The sequence below is a fragment of the Temnothorax nylanderi genome, unplaced genomic scaffold (genome assembly GCF_030848795.1).
Source record: "Temnothorax nylanderi isolate EJ_2023f unplaced genomic scaffold, tnyl_v1.0 TNYL_tig0210_pilon, whole genome shotgun sequence".
NCBI classification, from domain to species: Eukaryota; Metazoa; Arthropoda; class Insecta; order Hymenoptera; family Formicidae; genus Temnothorax; species Temnothorax nylanderi.
This window is the reverse complement of record NW_027249272.1, coordinates 128791-149293: the sequence shown is the minus strand read 5'-3', so window position 1 is coordinate 149293 and position 20503 is coordinate 128791. Positions and strand designations below refer to the sequence as shown.

At 35.8% G+C, this 20503-nt stretch overlaps 1 protein-coding gene across 5 annotated transcripts in view; it reads left to right on the top strand.

The window, feature by feature from the left end:
* The window catches only part of LOC139779112 (uncharacterized), a 93804-nt gene that overhangs the window by 27872 nt on the left and 45429 nt on the right, over positions 1–20503 (top strand). Inside the window, exon 1 of one of the 5 annotated variants that reach the window (XM_071717363.1) lies at positions 99–2044. The exons of 3 other annotated variants lie outside the window; for them this stretch is intronic. In XM_071717363.1, the coding sequence (XP_071573464.1) occupies positions 1821–2044 (224 nt within the window). In that variant the 5' untranslated portion in view covers positions 99–1820. Of the gene's footprint in view, positions 1–98; positions 2045–20503 lie in introns of those variants that run through there. One more of the 5 variants, XM_071717364.1, reaches the window with a different exon arrangement.

Below are 20503 nucleotides of genomic sequence, written 5' to 3'. Positions count from 1 at the left end.
CGCCAGGCGCACGAATAGACGAGCGGCGGGAGAAGACGAGGGGAACGATTGGTCGTCGCCGCGTGGGGGAAAAGCGCTGATTGGTTACCGGGAGTGGGGGTAGCGCTCGCCGAGCAGTTCACGTCCGACTGCCGTAAGTTGTGGTCTCGTCGGGTACGCTCTTCTCTCTTTCTCGGCCGCTCTCTCCTCTCGTTCGCTCCATTCGATCCCGGTCTCCCGGGCAGGGCCGCGTGTGACGTTCGCCGGCTGACAGTTTTCGCGAATAACTCGCGCGTAAGGTGCGCAATGTCGCCGTGACGGCGCGTCGTAGTAAGATTTTGTGTGGAAAAACATTTCCCGCGCGCGCGTGCACGCGAGCGCGTGCGTGACCACGTCTCCTGCTCCTTATTGCGACACTTGCGACGTTGTGACGACCGGCGACCGGCGAGTACAGTAAACAGGTGACGCCGACGCCGACGCCGACGAGCGGAGCGGAACGGAACGGCGGCGTTGTGTCGTGTCGCGTCGCGCCGGTAGCGGTTGACCTTTTAAAACGCACGGTGCGTCGCGCGGTAAATTGCGCGAAATAGCAGCGGCCGCTGTGATCGGGACGGTGTTCGGAATAAATCACCGCTCCGGCACGACCGCACTATACGGTGGACCGCCGTTCGGCATACCGTGTCAAGGCCACCGGCGGCGAGTTCGCGCCTCGTGTCACTATACGTAGCGCACTTCGATCTCTGCGCAATACCGGAGGAAGAAGGATAGGAAGAAAGAGAGACGGAGAAGGAAAAAGAGAAATCGCGTCGACTGCGATCCCCTGGATCGCGATCATCGAGAAACTTCGCAATCGCGTTCCTCAAGATTCATCTCTAATCTGAAAGACGGTGTCAAGGCCGGTGTCGCACTTCCGGCGAACATTTTACGAGCGGCGGGAAGTCGCGCCGCGGCGCGACGTAGCCCGCTCGATTGCGACAATAATCGCGCGAGCGCCCGCGCGCGCGCGCGCGCGCGTGTTTGTCGAACTGTCATCAACAGACCCCGATGCATGGGATTGATAAAAATCGCACGAAAGTGCCCACGTGACAATCTCGGTTTTGCGGGTTTCACACAGTGAAATAGTACTCGTGCGCGAAATCCCGCAGGGAAGTGGAGAGTTTATTACGTCGAAGAAGATCGTCACACGGTCGATGTTTGCGCGATAGAAACGCGGATATATCGCGACAGGAGTGGTCCCGCGGGAACGATACAGGAAAACGTTCGGCGCCGGGTACGGCTCCTCCATCGATCGATTGATCGAGCTCTCGACAACTCTTCGTGTAACGTTTGATAGAGGCAAGGCCGGGGAGGATTATCGCCGCGCGTGAATAAGCTATCGAGCAGCCGCGCGATTAATCGCCGGCTAACCGGCTAATTTTAATTCGGCCGGCAAACAAGTCGTCGCCGTATGCGATAAGGCGCCGCGGGGAGAGACATCGGCGCGACCACGACGACGCGACGCGTCTCTCCGGACGCGATGCTGCCGTTCTCCAATATGGCGAGCAACGCCCGCCGCGGGAACACCTGCTGCGAATAGCGACCTACGTTTACCGGCGCGAACGCGAGTGATTGTTGAGTAAACCGCGGATAAGGACAAGAGTCGCGATATCGACAGTCATCGTTGCCTTCGTGACGTAAAAAATTGCGAGACAGTATTGGCGGATAGAGAGAGAGAGAAAGAAAGAGAGAACTAATTGAAAAGTTTGCGACCTGCAATGGCCAACGACGACGGACGAACGTACTTTGTACGGGCAGGCGGATGAAGGGAACTCTCTTTCTCCTTTATATTTATTTATCGATAAATGTACCTCGAAGTGTACGGCATGTGGCAGCAGCAGCAGCAGCAGCAGCAGCATCATCAGCAGCAAGCGTACTTGAGGGGTTTGCCCTCGCAACATCCGCAGCAACAGACTCTCCATCCAGGGATTATCGCCACGGATAACCACGCGTCGCATCATCCGCATCAGCAACATCATCATCACCCGCAACATCATCGCACTACCATTATGGATTTGCCGGTACCAAGGTCAGTCTCGTTGTCTTATTACGAGATAAAGTCGCTGGGTGTATCACACAAGGCAAACGGATATAGGTATATGCGGATAAGGACCGCATCCAGTCACGCTCGGATTTTAATCGAACGTGCCGCGAACTTGGTTCGGAATGTCGCGGAGAGAGTATTTCCATATCTAATCGTGGTTTTTATTATTTTGATAATACAACTTAAATGGATCTTCTCGTTCTCAGCTTAATTAGGGTTTAATCTTTTTCAGTCATATATAATAAACTATAATTTCATTGGCATTTTACCTTTAGCCTTACCGTGCATATATATATAGCGAATGATAATATGATGTGTATCAATCTCGCGATGCCATGCTCATTATACTCTATGAATCGCATTCAAATGGAGAATATTTCAGAATCCCGGATCGTTAATTTAATGACGTTAATTTATATAATAAATTTGGAATTGGCCTTTCCTTAAGAAAGTCTTGAGATATTTCATCCTTTATTGCAACCGTTCTAAATATTTGATTATAAAATGTCTTGATTTTTGGGGCAGTTTGATAAATCTATTTTTATTCTTTCAAATCGTGTGTTGAAAAATAATAAAAATCGTTATATTTAATATATAAGCAATAGTTTGTTTAGAATATTAATATTTTTTAATAAAAGAGAAGGATTAGCCGATATTTATATTTTGTCATGAAATGACTCGTAAATGTTATAATTGGTAACAATAATTGGCTCGATCTTAAACTATTATTAAAAAAAGAGAAGACAATGGCAAAATTATGCGATATAGAAGAATTGTTATGAATATAATTTCGTATATAAACATTTGTGTATAAGTTATTCGCCGTAAAATTTGAAAGCGTGCAAAAATGCAATATATGTATAAACGTATATGTATTTATTATATTTCTATATATGTACATATACACAACGCAATCTGTTCGACATATAACATATCGGCATTTACGATTATGTATTTTAATAGCATATAAGGCCTTGGCTTTTTGTTCTATTTAAGTATATATGTATAACCCCGTGTGTCGTCGCCGTGCAAAAATACTTTATTCATAGATAAAGTTATTCATGAATGCATAGTTGTCTTTTTCTAGCGGCCAACTATTTCGGTGATGATTTATTCCCATGCACCATAAACGCGACAATATCGGACACCATGTTACATTTTTTTTACATTTCGCTATATTTTAAATATTATTAATTTGCCTCTCGTCTTCTCTCGAAATCATTAAAAATTCTTTACGACAACATCTCCAAAAAAACCGGTCGCGTTTTCATTCAAATGTTACTGCAATCTGTATGTGTGCTTCTGTCTTTCATCCTATAAACCATATATCAACGTGTATATTTATGATCCGATTATGTCTGACATAAAAACCAGCGCGAATAATTTAGCAAAATACTACAAGTTTTGCTAAATGTTTTATTACTTCTTTAGTTTTACAATTTTATACGTAGCTCATCTCTCTTTTCTGTTGTTTTGCGGACGCAAATAATACAAAGCAAAACTGAGATTTCTTTATCAAGAAATGTTAACCGATTATCTAACTTCATTATTTATTTGTCATTTGAGCTATGTCACTATACATATACATAGCTATACGCTATGCTCAATGATGATTAATGACGTTAAGAATTAAACGCAATTTTGTCACAAAATATCTTTATTGTACCGGTGATAAAATATCATAATCTAGATCAACTCTTATCAGTAAAATTTGCGTTTTATTAATGTTGTATTACATTTGTAGATGCACTAAAAATTTTATAATATCAGGTAAAAAATGAATTTGGCATAAAATGAAAGTTTATTGAAACTATTACACAATATGATTGGGTTATTAAAATCGAGAACAGGTTTTTATCCCTAGGATTCAAGATGAAGTGTATTATATTAAATGCTGACGTCTCACATTACTTAAAAGTTTATCCTATTATTAATAACGACAATTTGACTTGCAAATATGCTGAATATTATCGCGCATGGCCACCTTCGGAACTGATAAGTTTGTGCACAAATAACATTGAAAGTATGAAAACTCACGTGTCACACGTGACGATAATGCTGACTATTGTAGAAACCAGCGACTGACAAATGAAACGTGGTTAATGTATGAAACTGAAGATTTTATTGTTTTCAAGACTATCTAATGCATTTATGACTAAACCTTTTTAGTTCTGTAGTGTGTGTCGTCAGATGCAATAAAAGTTTACGTTGTTAATTATACCAAAAATTCTACAACTTCTACTGCAAGTATAATTTATCATCGTAATTGTATCAGTTCGAAAATTATCTATATAAAAATGGAGAAATAGTGTTTAATGTTCGGAGCTAAAGATTTTATCGTTTACACGCGCGGCTGTTTAAAACGTTCGCAACTAAATTCTTTTCCCTTCCAGTTTTCAGGTGACTTACATTTATTTTCTAAAACTGCAAAAAGAATTCTAAAACTTTTATCGGAAAACATTGAAGTTATAAAGTTCTGGTAAAAGAAAATGTGAGTATAGCGACTATGAAAACATAAGAATGTTACATAGTATTGCCACAAATATTTGCGATATATTTTGTTTTGTAACTTTTTAATTTGCTATATACATGATACAGTGCATAGTTACTTATTTGTATATTCGTAAAATTTATATTTCCTATTACCACACTGAGAAAAAGATGTGCTTACTTTTAGTAAATATATTTACTAAAATTAGATTTACTTAATTTAAATAAATAATGTTAAAATGTAAAACTTATTAATTTGACTATAGTAAACTAAAGCATTAAAATCAGAAAATGTTTTAATCATCAGCTCAGAACTGGCGTTAGGAATTAAATTCGTGCAGGAATTTAAGAAAAATGCATTTTTTACGTTTTGATCGATCTAAGCTTGTAAGTTATGTCAGAAAGTTAATATATTATCGTAGTGCTACGTAATATCTTGACAGTCGATGAATTTTCACATTATCAACAGTCATACAAGCAGTCGTGTGAAAGATTAACGAACGATCGTGCTCGTCCGCTTTCTCGATTGAATTTTATGTCGAACGAGACGAGCGATTTATCACATAAAGACAAACGCGACATGGTTCTGTATGGTTCCGAATTTACGGGTTGATTTGCATGGCGAATTAATTTAACTCGACGACCTTTATAAGGAACGACATAATATACGTTAATGACAGTCTGCCTCGTTTCAAGAGAAACCTCGCGAACCAAAAGAGCAAAGGGTATATAGTCATACTAGTATTATATTTGACAATTATAGGAGTATATCGGTGATTTATTTAATAATTGGTCGTTATGTGTTTCAAGAAAGGATCCAACTAGATAAAAGCTAAACGAGGAAACTAATTAGGTCCTAGGATATATAAAGGATAATAGTGAATGATTACGGAATTACATAATTCGATGATTAACTATATCAGAAATATCTGCTATAGAAATTAGAACATAAAATTTTGTAATATTATAGCTAATAATGTCTCAAAGGTTCTGCAATTCTTAAATCTTGATTTATATTATTATTAATTAATGAGGTATAAAAACATAAACGATTACGATATTAAATTACTTCTGGATGAACGTATTACTAAAATTAATTATTTCTTAATAAATAAGTTAATATGTTATTTATCATTGAAACGATATTCTGATTATTAAATACAAGATTATTTAATACAATTTAAAATATCGACTTTATTAACTTTGGCGAGATAATTAGTTCTTTTGTCTCTTGTTCTTTATAACTATCGCTCCAAATTTTTTATTTTTTTTTCATAAGTTACAAAGAAGACAATACAGATAATTCGCATACTTGTCTGTAATTTATGTCACTGATCGCTATTCCTGACGTACATTGGGGATATTTGCAAATCATACTTTGAGGCTTTTTGGTTTGCAAATATGTCTCCCTGCATTCACGACGTCAATCCCGTCGTTGAAAATAATTTCGATTGCAATGTTCATGTATGATCGCCTGCGCCTTATTCACTCACTCGCTCGTCCCACCCTATCGATCCCGTGAAATCGATCTAATAAATATAAAACATTGCTGCATAATCCGCCCTTCGCTGCTTCGTATATACATATTAAAATTATTGTAATAAATAAAATATGTTATTGTAGAACTTTATTTTGCTTTCGCAAAGTCAAGTCATATTTAGATTTTCTTATCAATTACAAATCAGGTTTAATTATTGATAAGTCCAATTAATTCAAAAACTTAAGTTGTCACAATTAATGGAATATTAATAATATTACCTTCCTCATAATCATATGCGGGCAGAAAGATCCCTGAATCTCTGAATTCTCTGAATCTTTTATTATAACTGACAACTTTTAACTGCAGATTCAAAATTATCTATAGTAATCGTACTCAAATCGGATTCGATGTGATTCTATAATGTATCGTGGCCGGACATCGGATTCCTCGAGAATGTCGAGTATCAGCATGTCTATACTATCTTTTCGTCACGTGTTTTTTCGACAACTGATGAACGAAAATACAGGCTTTTTCGATATTTGGTAAGATGCGATTCTTGAATACATTTAACACTCGGAAGCTGACGATTCATTCTCGTTCTGTCGCTAGCAAAACTTGATGGATCTTCACATATTCATTTTTCTTCGCTTGTTACGTAACACTTGCACAGGTGTAAGAGATATAAGTATCCGTTAGAAGCTTACTACCCACTTCAATTGTCATATATTATCAGCATCAAGCTCGAGATTAATGTTATCTTGGCATTCTGTAATCGGTTTTGACGGGAAAGAAAAGAAAATATCTGATTATCTAAAGAATACAAAAGATATTTGATGTTTCTAGGGAAGAAATATATTTTCCTAAAGAGCGTCTGAAAAATGTACAAAAGATTTCTTTTGTATAGCGGCAATTTTTTTGGATATTTGTTGTTTTGATGGCTAAGGCTTACAGTATTTAAAAAAACAAAGCGATTCTTTATATCAGTACTCCGAGAACGAGAACGTTTGATGTCGTTCCGTAAATCCAAAAAGCAGAAGTCGAGACATATTATGTGAGACAAACATCAAATATCTCTTTTATCTCCGTCGGTCGCTTTCATTCTAAAATATTGATTTATATAACTCTCGAAAACATGAGTTTTATCAGATTGCTACGGTAAACAAGTAACACGTTAAGATATCTGACTTGCGTAGTTGTAGAATTTGTAAATAGCTACAGTAATGCTGAATTATCCATTTATTGTTATCATATGGCATAAAGCCAGCTAAAATAAATTATTATTTGACAGTCTAAATTTTATATCTATTGTAATACGCAAATGTAAAAATATGTATTTCTCTAACAAGATTTTAGATAACAAATTTCGAGTATAAACTGAGTATGAAGTGAAAAATGAGATGAAGGATTCTCTGTTTACGGCCTTCCAGCAAATAAGACGTGTCTAACTGAAACAACAATTCAGAGTGCCTCTCATAGTATTTGCATATTACGAATGGAGAAAAAATGTGTCCGTGAATGGTGAAGATTGGGGCAAAAGGGTTAATGTTACTTCGGAATTAATTGAATAGCGCTTCGAGCAAGGAGACCTTGAACGGTCGACCATCGCACTCATTCGCAGTTCATTCATACTCGCCGACAGTCATTGTCTATTTGTACTATTGCCTAGCTAGGCCTCGCTGGGTCGGTTCAACCTCGCCAAAATTGCCTGTAGAGACGCGCGACCTTCAAACCGTAGTCACGTTCAGAGGTGAAGGCTAAAGACAACCGCGGGCTTCTTCTACGCGTTTAAAAAGGCGCGCTATAGGTGTCAAATTCTTGCTAGCTGCGAGATAAATAATCTCTTTCATCCAATTTCAGTATATCACATTAATGTTACTTAATATAGATGATCAAAATGCTTATTTTTTAGTGAGAAGTCTCAAAAGTGTATCTAAAATTAATAAAATTTCTTTAAACAATTTTTATTTATCAAGATGATTTTAATATCGGAAATTGAAAAAGTGAAGTAATGTAATAAATAAAAATTTGTCATAGTGTTTTCTTGAAAATAAAAAGTCGATATCAAATTGATTAAAGGAGCATTTGATATGATTCTATAATCTCTGCATATAAAATTAGCTAATAGCTAGATCGAGAGCTAGGTAATACAACTGATCATTTCTGTGTAATAAAAATAGATGACTTATCAAAAAGACTTAAGTGTACAGTCCCTAATGTAGCGACGAAAAGCGTGATTTGCTTCTCTCTAGCTCTTTTTTTTTAGGTTTTGAATATGAATATTGATTCTTCGGGAAAATAATATCGAGTAAAATAAATTGATTTCAATTTAACCAACAAACCTAACAAAGATCGATTTTATCAATTGTTTTATTAATCCCTTTTTTATTTTACTGTTTTATTCAATACATTCTTTCTATCCTGCATGCATTCGGCAGAAGAGGGTAATGCACGCGGGCGGGTATGCAATCACGCGTCATTTTCATCATGATACACGAGACCAATCGTCGTTTCCTGAATGGATTTATAAGTATGAATTGGTGTTCCGCGCTAAGCTAAGCCACTCATGTACCTCACATCGCGTTCGATCATTGCACAAATAAATTTACTTCGAGGAAGAAACTCATTTGTGTCCGCCAGCTCACGCGATCGACACTCGAAAATTACATCGCTGAAGAATATTTTTGTGTAGCTTAATTCCTTGTTGCCACATTTTTTTCACGTTGACATACAAAATTATTTTTAAATATATTCAGAGAAGGGTAACTAATAGATAATCCCTTATGATAGCATTTCTATTTGAGAAATCAGATTTTATTATATGTAAAATATTTATTTTGAAATAACTTGTTGACTCTTCTCGCAATTTTCATGCTTTTCCATGCATTATGTGAGAAGATAACATGTCCTTTTCTTACCAATGTCAAAAACGTAATTATCACATAAGTAAAGAAAATATTTTAGGCATCTCGCGTTAGTTTTACCTTAATTTTTTTAATTTTGCGCTACATTAAAGGGTTAAAGCAACTTCCAGCCTCGAGCGAGTTCTTGTTCTGCGCACAACATGTAAACTATTTTTTAAACTCTTTCTTCTAAGGCTAAAAAAGATATCTCCGATTTACTCTTCTTGTTGAAAGATTAAACAAATATATAGAAAATTAATCGATATTGTTCATATTAAAACAATCATTCTTTTTCTGTTTTTTTTATTTCATACCATGCCTTTTTTAGAAAGGGATTTACTCGGGGATTCACATGAATACGTTGAGCTCGAAATTACATTAAAAGAATTTCGCATATATCTAATAATGATATGAAGAATATAGTATAAAGGATAGAAAATGGCGGATTTGCAAAAAGCTATAGTTATGCAAGATTCTCCTGATTTTAATTAGTTTAATCAATAGCAGACGCGTGGCTGCGTGGTAAACGGAGCAGGAACTCGTTCATTCGCAAACTATGTTCTCCCTTTTGCACCGAGTATTTTCCAACGTATGTTAATTTATTTAATTAATTACTTGCGGAACCTCGAGGGAACGTAGAGACTAATAATTTCTGCCTCGCTCGCGTTCAACGATTGAATATAAATTTCATATCGTTGAGGATGGTTTAATAAACGTAACATTAATATGATGTTTTTATATATTATATAATACTATTACAATAATTGTAATCTCGTGAAGTGCAAAGTATCATCAGCAAATTATGCTTCGGAATGATTAAAGATCGTGAAACAAATTGCATAAATGAACAGCATACATAATACCATTAATTTTATTCTAGAATATGTAATAATATTTTTTATAATGCTAAGCACAATGCCATAACTTTTAATTGCTTTTAATATGATTATCATAATGTGATTGTATCATATTTTGTATTTCGACTTAACGACGAGAGAAAAACCGTTCAGAGGGAGGGGGAAGTTTCGTTTTCCTTATTTCTATTGAACTTAATTCACTCTGTACGTTATATGTAATTCGTCGACTTGGTGCGAATGGCCTTGGATAATAATTTGTTGGGGCTCAAGTGAATATTTGCTGAATGCCATCACGCACTATTTTCGTCAATCCGCAGTATGCATTCCTGCACGGTCGAGGACGAATCGATAGCAAAAAAAGCGCTTAATTCTGCAGAAAAGGAGGAACTAAATCATGTATTTCGAAAAAGAGTTTGGACAGGTGCATATAATAATGGAGCATAATTCATTATATAGCACAGTGTGTTGTACGCATAGCAAGTCATAATTTCGGAATAAACCAAGGTACGGTAGACAAAAATAAATTAGAAAATCCGAAAGGGTGCATTCGAGGGGATACAAAATATCACAATCTCGTAATTAGAGCAGTCGCGCAATATCTTGAAAATTATTCTGAACAGATGTATTTTCCGTGTAATACTCTATTCTTCTCGACATAGTAATTGGAGTTTTGTCTATTCTTTCTTGAATATTTCGAAAAAAAAATAAAAGTTCGAGATTATTACGCCTTGATTGAAATGTAACTTTCAATCTTTCATTTCTTGAATCTTGGTCAAAATCATTTTTCTCCCACTGCGTGTGCACGTAATTTGCTTGAGTTTCTTAAAAGAAAGGAAACTTTTTATTTCACGTGGTAAAAATACACAGCAAATTATATTGATGGTAGAATTCTTATAATATCTTTTATAGTACTTTGATACGTTCAACATCATTAGTGTGGGCGCGTCTACGTAGCTTCGCGACTGCGCTTCAAATGTCACCAGGGTGAACATCTCAATCCCGGCTTTGTACTTAGACCTTAGGCAACGTAAACTCATTACTTAACCACTGCTCAAAGTATCATGGTGCGTCGACAAGGTCCGTAATTGCGTAATGCTATTCTGCGGAGCTGCTTTTACTGATAAAGCTGGATCTTGGAAAACAACAAAGTATTTTTACTAATTTCCACGTTGGCGCAAGAATTTTTTATATATTGTAATAATTATTAAATTCTTGATTACTAATCTAAATTTAATTTTGATATCAATTGCATGTACACGTTATTTAATTCGATTAAATAATGATGATGAATTTTACTTAAATATTATTACAACTTACACAGTAAAAAAATAATACTTAATTTTAACATTTTTTACATGTCCCAGAAAGTCCACTCTAAATTTTAAGTTAAAATGACTCATTCATCGTGTGTTACTTGTTGACAAATTAGAAATGTTAATTAATTGACACTACACTTTACATTTATATTTGTTCTTTTGACTTTATTTTTTAAGTTATATTAACATATGATATTAATTATTTTACAAATTTTACTTCAATTATGTGTAATAGAAACATTTAATTTTAGTAAATTTAATTATTTTGTGTGTCAAAGTTTACGATTATTTGAAAAAAAATTTACTTTAACTTTTGTTTATGTGTTAAAATAACTTTAAGATGTGTTGATTTTTTAAAGTAATTGTGTTAAAAGAACTCAAAATAATATTTAATTTCTAAATGACATATATAAAGTGTTAAATTATCACGTTGACATAAATGTAACACATGAAAATGTTAAGAAAATAATAACTGTTGTATGTTAATTTTACATTGAAATAATAATCAAATCTTGATAACACAAGAAAATTTTAACATATGGACCGCTATGTACACACGATTTTTTACTGTGTATATATTATAATATTTGAAGAATATTATATAATTAAAGAATATTTTCTAAAATGTTTTGTTTAAAATATAGGTAATATTTCTTTGAATTCTCGTGTTTGCATCTTTAGATATACCTATCAAGTGTTGAGCTTTAATTTTATAGCGTCAAGATCGCATGCGTTGTAAGCGCAAGACGCAAATCGTGCTTTTAACGTTAAATATATGATTAGAATATGGGCTCCAGTATCTTCAATACTTTCGGTTATTTGGCAATAAAACGTTTAACTGCTATATTTACTATAGCGGTCGCGGTTATTCCGCGGCAGAGTTGTGCAAGGTCACGATCGAGACCTCCGCAAGGCCGCTGCATTATTTTCAGTCCCGTCGTGTCAGCGTTTCGTATTTTAGTTCGCCAAGTATCTCCGCGAAAATGCGCCGCGAAGAGTAGCGCATTCGAGTTTAGCGTCGTAATACGTAATGGCGTTTTCAAATATATTATATATATATTGAAGAAAACGATTCCATCGGGTAGCATTTATTACGCACGTTTGTGTGTGCATTTCAAAGAGCATTGTGTTGCATAAATTAAATCGGACTTAACTCCGCGACGGAAATGTACTCCCCTCTTTTATTTCTTTTTTTCTACTCTCGTATACTTCGTCGTGACCTTAATAGTCGTCGTTGTCGTCGTCGTCGTCAATCGGAAAATTGTCACTTATTACCAAGCGCGTACACGCGAACGGCAACGCGAAATACGAATCCAGTTGCAGTATTTTCAGATGGTATATTTATGGCTTATTTGAGCCAAGTCCTTTGGAACTGCAGTCTCGATGTGTGTGTATGCAATCAAAAATTGCTTGCCGTTTAAAAGATAGATATCAGAATACTTTATAAATCTTTCCGTAATACAGTAGTATGCATTTTGAATTTTTACATATAATAAATAACTTCACGTTGCATATTAATTCTTCCATATGCAAGTAGAAACTAATGCCAAAAAAATTTTAGTTTGAATTTTTTTTCAAGATTTTTTTTTAGTAAATAAATTCTCATTTTAACGGGATTGTGAACCTGCTTGAAAAATTAAAGCTGTTCAAATAAATTATACAGCAACTTTTTTTATAAATCTGCTTAAGAGAGAAACCTAAAAATGAATATATAGTGAATATATAGATTTTAATATCTTACAGATAATTTATATCTGATTACACGTTCTTATGTTATCAACGACGTTGTTTTTGGAACGTAGGTTTCCTCTATCTGTCTACGGTATATTTAAAGTAGTTTGTGTGCTAAAAGACTTCTCGAGGAAATGTATAAATAAAGAATAATCTCTGATAGACTTTTATCGGAGATTTTTCCTACGAGGAGCCGCCACTGAATCGTGCTCTTGTGACCGCACACAAACGGCACCGCTCAACACGAACTCGTTTCTCACTGTGATCGTGATTATGCTGTCCTTTACCTAGGACATTACGTTCTTAGTTACGTTCAACAGACTATCTCGATTGCGTCACTCTCGGGCTCGCGGAAGTTTCATGATGATAAAAAAAATAATAAATATGTATATGTCACCCCCTCGCGTGTGCGTGTGGATGCAGATGGAATAAGGAGAAAATAATATGTCAGTCAGAAGGCAATAAAGTATATTTGCGCTGTTGCATTATCACACTATCGCACAGGAGTATTTTGCCGGAAGTTAATTAATCTACAGCGTAACGATCTATACAGAAATCACAAGAAAAATAATGATCTCCCCAGATAGAAAAACGTAACATCACGTGCGGCGTAATTGGTTACGAAGGTAAAATGAAAAGAACATACGCTTTTTGTATTAAATGAGATATAAATATATATATTTTTTATCTGTTTCCCGCCTGTCTACCTCTCGCTATTTCTCGGTCTTCCGGTGATAAGGCATAATCTTTCGCGACAATGTCTAATGCACAATTATGCATCGGGTCGTTTCGCATACTCCTCGATATCTTATAACACACTGTTCGTTTGTTTTTAACCGCTCGTAATTTGCATCTTAAAATAACCTTGCAACTGTGTTGCGACTTCTTTTTGCGCGGCATTTGCGTGCGCGCATCCGCTTGCATGCGCTTGCATATGCGCGTGACTTAATTTCATTTATATCATTGTAAAACGATTACGCAAAGTCGATCGTAGAGTTCGCACTTTCCAAAATTGACACGCCGGGTACACAGATTGTAATTAGAACACGCGAGTTCGTTTGGAAGTCGTTATATCATTTGTCGAGAATGCTCACCCTCGAATACTCGTCAATACTTGTTTTATACATATTCTACTATAAAATTATGTATAAGACACCAAAAGATTTTTTTTATAAATAATGTATAGTACACTATAAGTAATGTATAGTACATGGACTTTTTACAATTTTTTTTACATAAGATATCGCCTTGAAATTATACAATACTGTTGATCAAAGATCGTTACAAAGTATACATGCACATATCTTCGCACTTAATTAACATGAATACGAATATATACGCATTTGCGCGTAACTATTAATCTTTCAAAATGCGTGAATTTGCACGTTTTATGAAAAAAAATACGTGAAAATTTTATTATTTCTATAGAGAAAAAAATTGGTATAATTTTAGTCTTCAATTTATTTGTTCATTATTATACGCACCGTTTAATTTAGCCTGTGAAAACATTAAACCTGTTTTTCAAATATGCTTTTATTTGTTCTCTGTACATCAATGGAAAAGAAATTCAAAAGAATAAAAAATATCTCATCAGTCTCTAAACTACTCTTGCGAAATATTTGTATAAAGATTTATATCTAAAAAATTTCACGAAAGAACTTTAATGAAGAGATGACTCGAGCCTCAACGAGCCTTATCAGTGCTGGATTAATTTTAGACGTTATCTAGCGAAACGCGTATATCGTGAGAGACCGACTGTGATGTACTCAGCCTCGGCGCTCTCGTTTCTTCAGATTATTTGTATTCGTGACGATCGAGAGTGTTTTCTCTTCTTGTGCAACAGGTCCTAGGTCCTACCGCAACCTCCACGCTCTTTCTCTTCTTCTCTCTCTCTATCTCTCTCTCGCTCTTCCTTTTTCGTCCTACCGCAACGTTTATCCTAGCTCTCTGCACGTACCCCGCAGCATCATCATTCTTCGCTCGTACCTGGCAGTTCGTACCTGTCGATAACAGAAATGTCATGTTAACGTGAACTCTCACGATGGGTTCAAAACAAAATTGCAAGTAATAGTTGGTAAATATAATAATAATAGCAAATTTTAATTTTTAATCAATTTGCGAACTTTACGTAAATGTCATTTCTAAATATCATTTTTAAATGTCATTTTATATTCCGCGAAGGGAGCAATAGTGTTACGAATTTTCAGTTTTTTTTTTTTTTTAACTTTTTGTATCACTTTTTTATTTTTACCAATATTTAGTTTTTAATTTTCTTATTTTTGTTCTTGTGCGATATAAAAATGCATTTGAGTCGCGTTTGAATTTCAATGTGCGACTGCATTCTCAGATTTTACTTCATGATCTCGCAAAAAGATAAGATTTTGATCGACATAATACCTAAGCTTCCTCGCACCCGTGGTGTTATGTGTTTTCCCTTATGAAGCTGCATCGCATGCGCTTTCTCGCAATAAACAAGAATCACTCGACAACGCAGCAATAAAATGCGCACGTTAATAAGATTACTGCCTGAATAACGTTCTTTGACAAGGGAGCTAAAAAGCGGAGTATTATACGGACGCAATGCAATTGATGCTGCAACGTGTTTCCTAGCATTCAACACGAATGCGCTTTTGTACGCTTCTCATTTTACCCACCGGTGAAATTACCTCCGCGCAATAATCCACCGCGTGTGTTGTACCGCGAATTCATTTCCGTGATGAGTTATATTCGCGCGGCTATCATCCGCTGCTGCTTTCCGGGAAATGTCGAAATACGAAATAATATGCCATTGCGAGTGTCTGTTCTACCTTCGATATTAGCTGGACATCGATGGAGAGTATCATTATACACACGAGTATCAGTATACAAACGCTGAGTAAAAACATTAACGATCTGTTATATAATATTTATTTATTTATTGTTTTTTACAATAATTTTTATCGATGCTTTGTTATGGAAACTTTTTGCCACTGTCATTAAATGCGACAGCGATATTCTGCGTAATATTGATGACACTCTTGTGGCTTTCTATATTAGATAAATAAAAAATATCTTGATTCTGTTAATTTTAATTTAATTTTTTTCTAATTTTAAGTGAGCGCATCTCCTGAAAATTACTATCTCTCATATAACAATCTTTGTAAATATAATATTTACCATTAAATTTAGTATTTTTCTAAAAACACGCTAAAGGAATATAATTCTTAAGTATTAATATTTGCTATAATATTAAATTAAACGTCAAGTTGGAATACGAGAAATTGCGTGTTGAGGTGTTGAAGATATTTCTGCCATAACTCATTAAAGTTAAAAATAATTGAAGAGAGTCGAATTCCGTCAGATCGAAAGTCGCGACAGGTGCATTTTTCGCGAAGCGCTGATCGCACTGTCTATAAAAAGTCACGTGATGCGCGTCGAAATCGCACACTAAGGTGCAATCGTGGAAAATTTCTCGTTCGGTGCGTCGCATCGCGTCGCGCGTGATAACGTTCAGAAAAAGATATACATACCTGTCTATCTGTCGTCCCTCTTTCGCTCGCGTTTCGCGCTCACTTTTTAACTGAGGACAGCTTCGACGAAGTCGAACTCGGGTTCGAAAGTTTTAATTGCCTCTGCGAGGATTAAGATTTCGCTCCGATGTCAGGAGCAGAAAGAGAAAACAGAAGTGCAGAAACGCTTTATATTTGCAAATAGCTCATTCAGTCGCGTTGCAGTTGCGATGTCGATCAGTATTACGGTCTCTTACTCTTTCGGTTTATTAAGCCGATAATGAGGTGCACAGTAATCTTCGTTGCATTCTCCAAATAAATCGCAAAAAATTCTGGATTGATATAATAATGACAAAGATTATTTATACTTAAATCGATAAAAAGAATGAATACTTGTATATACCACATTCAAAAATATTTGATCAAAAAGAAACTCAGGGATGGAAATGAGATAAAATCTTGTTCTTTAATTATAATAATAATAAGTGGCTTCAACAGAATTAATAATTTCTTAGCAAATTAATAATTTTTTTTTAATTTTTATTTTTTTTCCATTTTAGTTTGCGCTGCTCGCTTGAACTATTCTTTATAGTATCTTCTCTAAAATAAGAATAATGTAAAACGCTTGCAGGGTCGTCATGATCATGATAATATACATAACAAAGCTCCTGCTTAAAACGTAACACGTAGTCGTCGTCTCGACTAGGAACTGTTACACAAGCCGTTTCCATGCTAAGAAATTCTCAGCGTGTGTGGCACGCATTGTTCGCGATATGCGTGACTACGCAGTCTATCGGATGGAAATTCTCGTACGTGAATACGGAATCCTTTAAATATTACTGCTTCAGTAGACGAGACAGATTTCAGTTGGATCACTGAATCCAGGAATCAAAGCGATACACATAGTAATCGCTTGGTCAGATGCTTAGAATGTGTTCGCGATAGAAGATCCTCCTCCAGCGTATCAGCTTTCAGTATACTTTGCTGCGAGCAGTGCGAGCTCCTCTATATTCAGATATATCAATATCCTTTGTATCAATACTGAGTTCGCAATCTCTCCTGGCACGGAGGAATCAATTTATTGCGTTTCTTTGCGATCAGCTGATATTTACGATTGGCTCATTCGCAGCGTACGCGCGAAACATAATTTGTTTTGCGAAAAGAATGCCACTTGCAAACTGATATTAATTAATTCAAGTCAACGATATGTATTGAGCAATGCGAGCGCAATTTACGTGATTAAATTGTAGCTCGAGTATTCTCCCGGTGTGCGCTCTTGACTCATAATTAACAAATGCAATCACAGTTACATCGCAATTTCGATTAATTCGTAGCTATGTGTGCATTTAATATGCTCACTATTATGGATAACCTGTGTAAAGTTATTACGCAACGTCTCAATACAATTTCAGCTTTTACCGACTATAATTGTACGCGAAGCAACGTATAACGTTAAGTCACGCATACTGTCTCCACTCCGTTCCTGCTGGTAGAGATCGTCTTATACGAAACATAAACCTACACACTTACGAGTTCCTGAAACTAGTCTCACCGAACTAATTTGACAAACATCTCTATTCTCGGAAACTATTCTAGTATAACTCTTTACTGTTTATTTACATTGAAAGTTTATAACTTATGATATATTCTTGCTTATTATTTGCAATTTCAATAGCCAATTTAAATAACTAATTTTAATGACTTGAGAGATAATATAATAAAGAAATAAATTTCCATTTAAAACTTTTTGTAATCTTACCGCTCCAGCTTTAAAATACGCGCAAAAGATACGACAATACAATTTTTTGGAAACTTTGAATCGCGTAGGTATTAAAACCGTATGTAAACGACGGATTTTCGGCCCAGGGCGCTCATCAGAGACAACATTACGCTCGCTAACGATAAGTGGTGGGCGGTCGGACGCGCGTAAAAAGCGCGACAAGGTACCCCCCGCATGAGGGTAAGAGGCCCGAAAAATCGTCGCACGCGTGGGCGCGTATAACGGCGTTATACGTGCGCGCCGCATTAGGCGCGCGCTGGATTATCCGAGCCTGTTGAGAAAATAAAACGAAAGAGAAAAGAGCAAGCCCGGGCGAAATTACGGGCGTCGTGAACGTTCGGCTGGAAGAGCTTCAGAAAAGTCTCGACACATGAGCGCGGCGGAAGAGAGGCCAGGCCAGACGCGCTCTTCGTTTGATCGTACTTTCTCTTTTTCTGTTGCCAAATAGCGGGCGCTGAAAAAAAAACCGCGTTCCCCGAAAGCTAGTCACCGGTTATTACGGCGGTGGGCGGCCGAATTTACCTGTTGTTCCCCAGACGGATCGATAACCGGACAAAAGTGTACAGATAATTATAAAGCGGGAGAAAAAAAGATTAATCTGCCTTATATATGTATATATAGATATTCGAGTCGCAGAAGATGATGGGTAATCCCAGAGCGGCAAAATTATGTAACGTTTTTTAATTTGATGGTCCTCACAAAGATTCGGCTAAATGATTGGGCGCGTCTCGCGCGACAGCAAAGTTCTTTTCTCGATCATACATTTTTTATAATATTATCGTCGATGATAATAGTCGCACGATCCTCCGTTCTTCGGGACGTTACCTGATGATGCCGCGATTAAAATGCTGACGGTTTCACCGCTGACATTTCGAGTACAAGGACGTCACGTACCACCGGTTGATTTCCGGCTTTAAACCCTTTGGCCCGCATTGATATTTTTATTTAACGTTACGTTTGTCAGTGACCATATAGATGGTATTTTACGAAGGCATGGTAAGCCAATATAATCTCGATGAGATCAATCGAAAAGTTGAGAATTAGAAAAAGCTTTAGCTTTTTTCAGGAATGCAAAAAGAACATTTTTATTTCTCGCAGTTTTTTGTTTATGATTACGGGTGATTTTAATAAAAAATATAATTGAGGATTACATAAAATAATGTACAAAAATATATAGCCTTAACTTATTCCACAATAGTTCTTATAATTCCAAAATTTTAATTTTTTTAAGTTACAATTATAGAAAAATATATTTTATATTTGTTAATTGCCATTAATTTATAAAGAGCTAGATCTATCGATATCGGAGTGATTATCTTGGGGTTTCAAGTCCTTTCGATATTAATTGAGATGGCAATCAAAATGCGCTAAATTGGCGTTTAATGAAAATCTAAGAATTGAGTAATAAATTAAATCGTGAAGACCTATTTTTAATCTTGAGGTTAGGTGGTTCTTATTACAATAAACTACTTTTTTTCTTTTTATAGCGAATGATTATCACTTGCGCTACGTCGTTTTGCATGAATCGACAAAATCATTTGGACATTTCCTGTGAAAATGGAAAATTTATTCGAAGGCCGCGTGTTATCTTTATAACTACATGTTTTGTGACATTTTATATTATGTACGGTGTATACTATGATGTATACTAATTTACAACTGTGTTCGCACGAATTTTCCAATCAACGATTCATCGAACAAACACATATCCCAACAACGTGCAGCTCGGAATTTATTTTTGAGAATTTTGCCGTATAAATTTTTTTACGGAAACACAAAGATCGATCGTTACTGTGCCGGCACGCGATATCATACAAGTTTTGAAGTGCCAATATTCTATAAACCGACCCGTCAATCAAGTCATCGGTTTCGCCAATTAAGCTTATCCATGTTAAGTATTCGAGGAAAAGTCGGAGTCTCGTCGCTATTCTTATCTAATGACTTCCTTCAAAGCCATAAATCACCGCACAAATTATTCATTTTTCACGTTACAAAACCGATTTTAATGCAGCTTATATCACAGTCGCATTATAGTGACAGCTGTTAATTTTCACATAAATTTGACACTTGACAAGAAATTTTAAAGCGATAAATTGCACCAAGAAGCATTGTATAAATCTTAGTTTTTAAGTGGATATTTTTTACATTTTTATGAGTAATTAAATGGTTATTGCTGTAAATGTAAAAAAACATTCACTCTTATTGTACAAATGCTAGCTTATACTTTATTTTAATTTCGTCAAGTTTAATTTATTTCTTTGAATTTGTGGAACGCTATACTTATAGACACTACTTATAAATAGAATCGTTGGATTTGTAATTAGTTAAATAAAAATTAAAAATATATCATGCACATCCTCACGTCACGAAACATAAGACTTTATTTTCTACAACATAGCCTC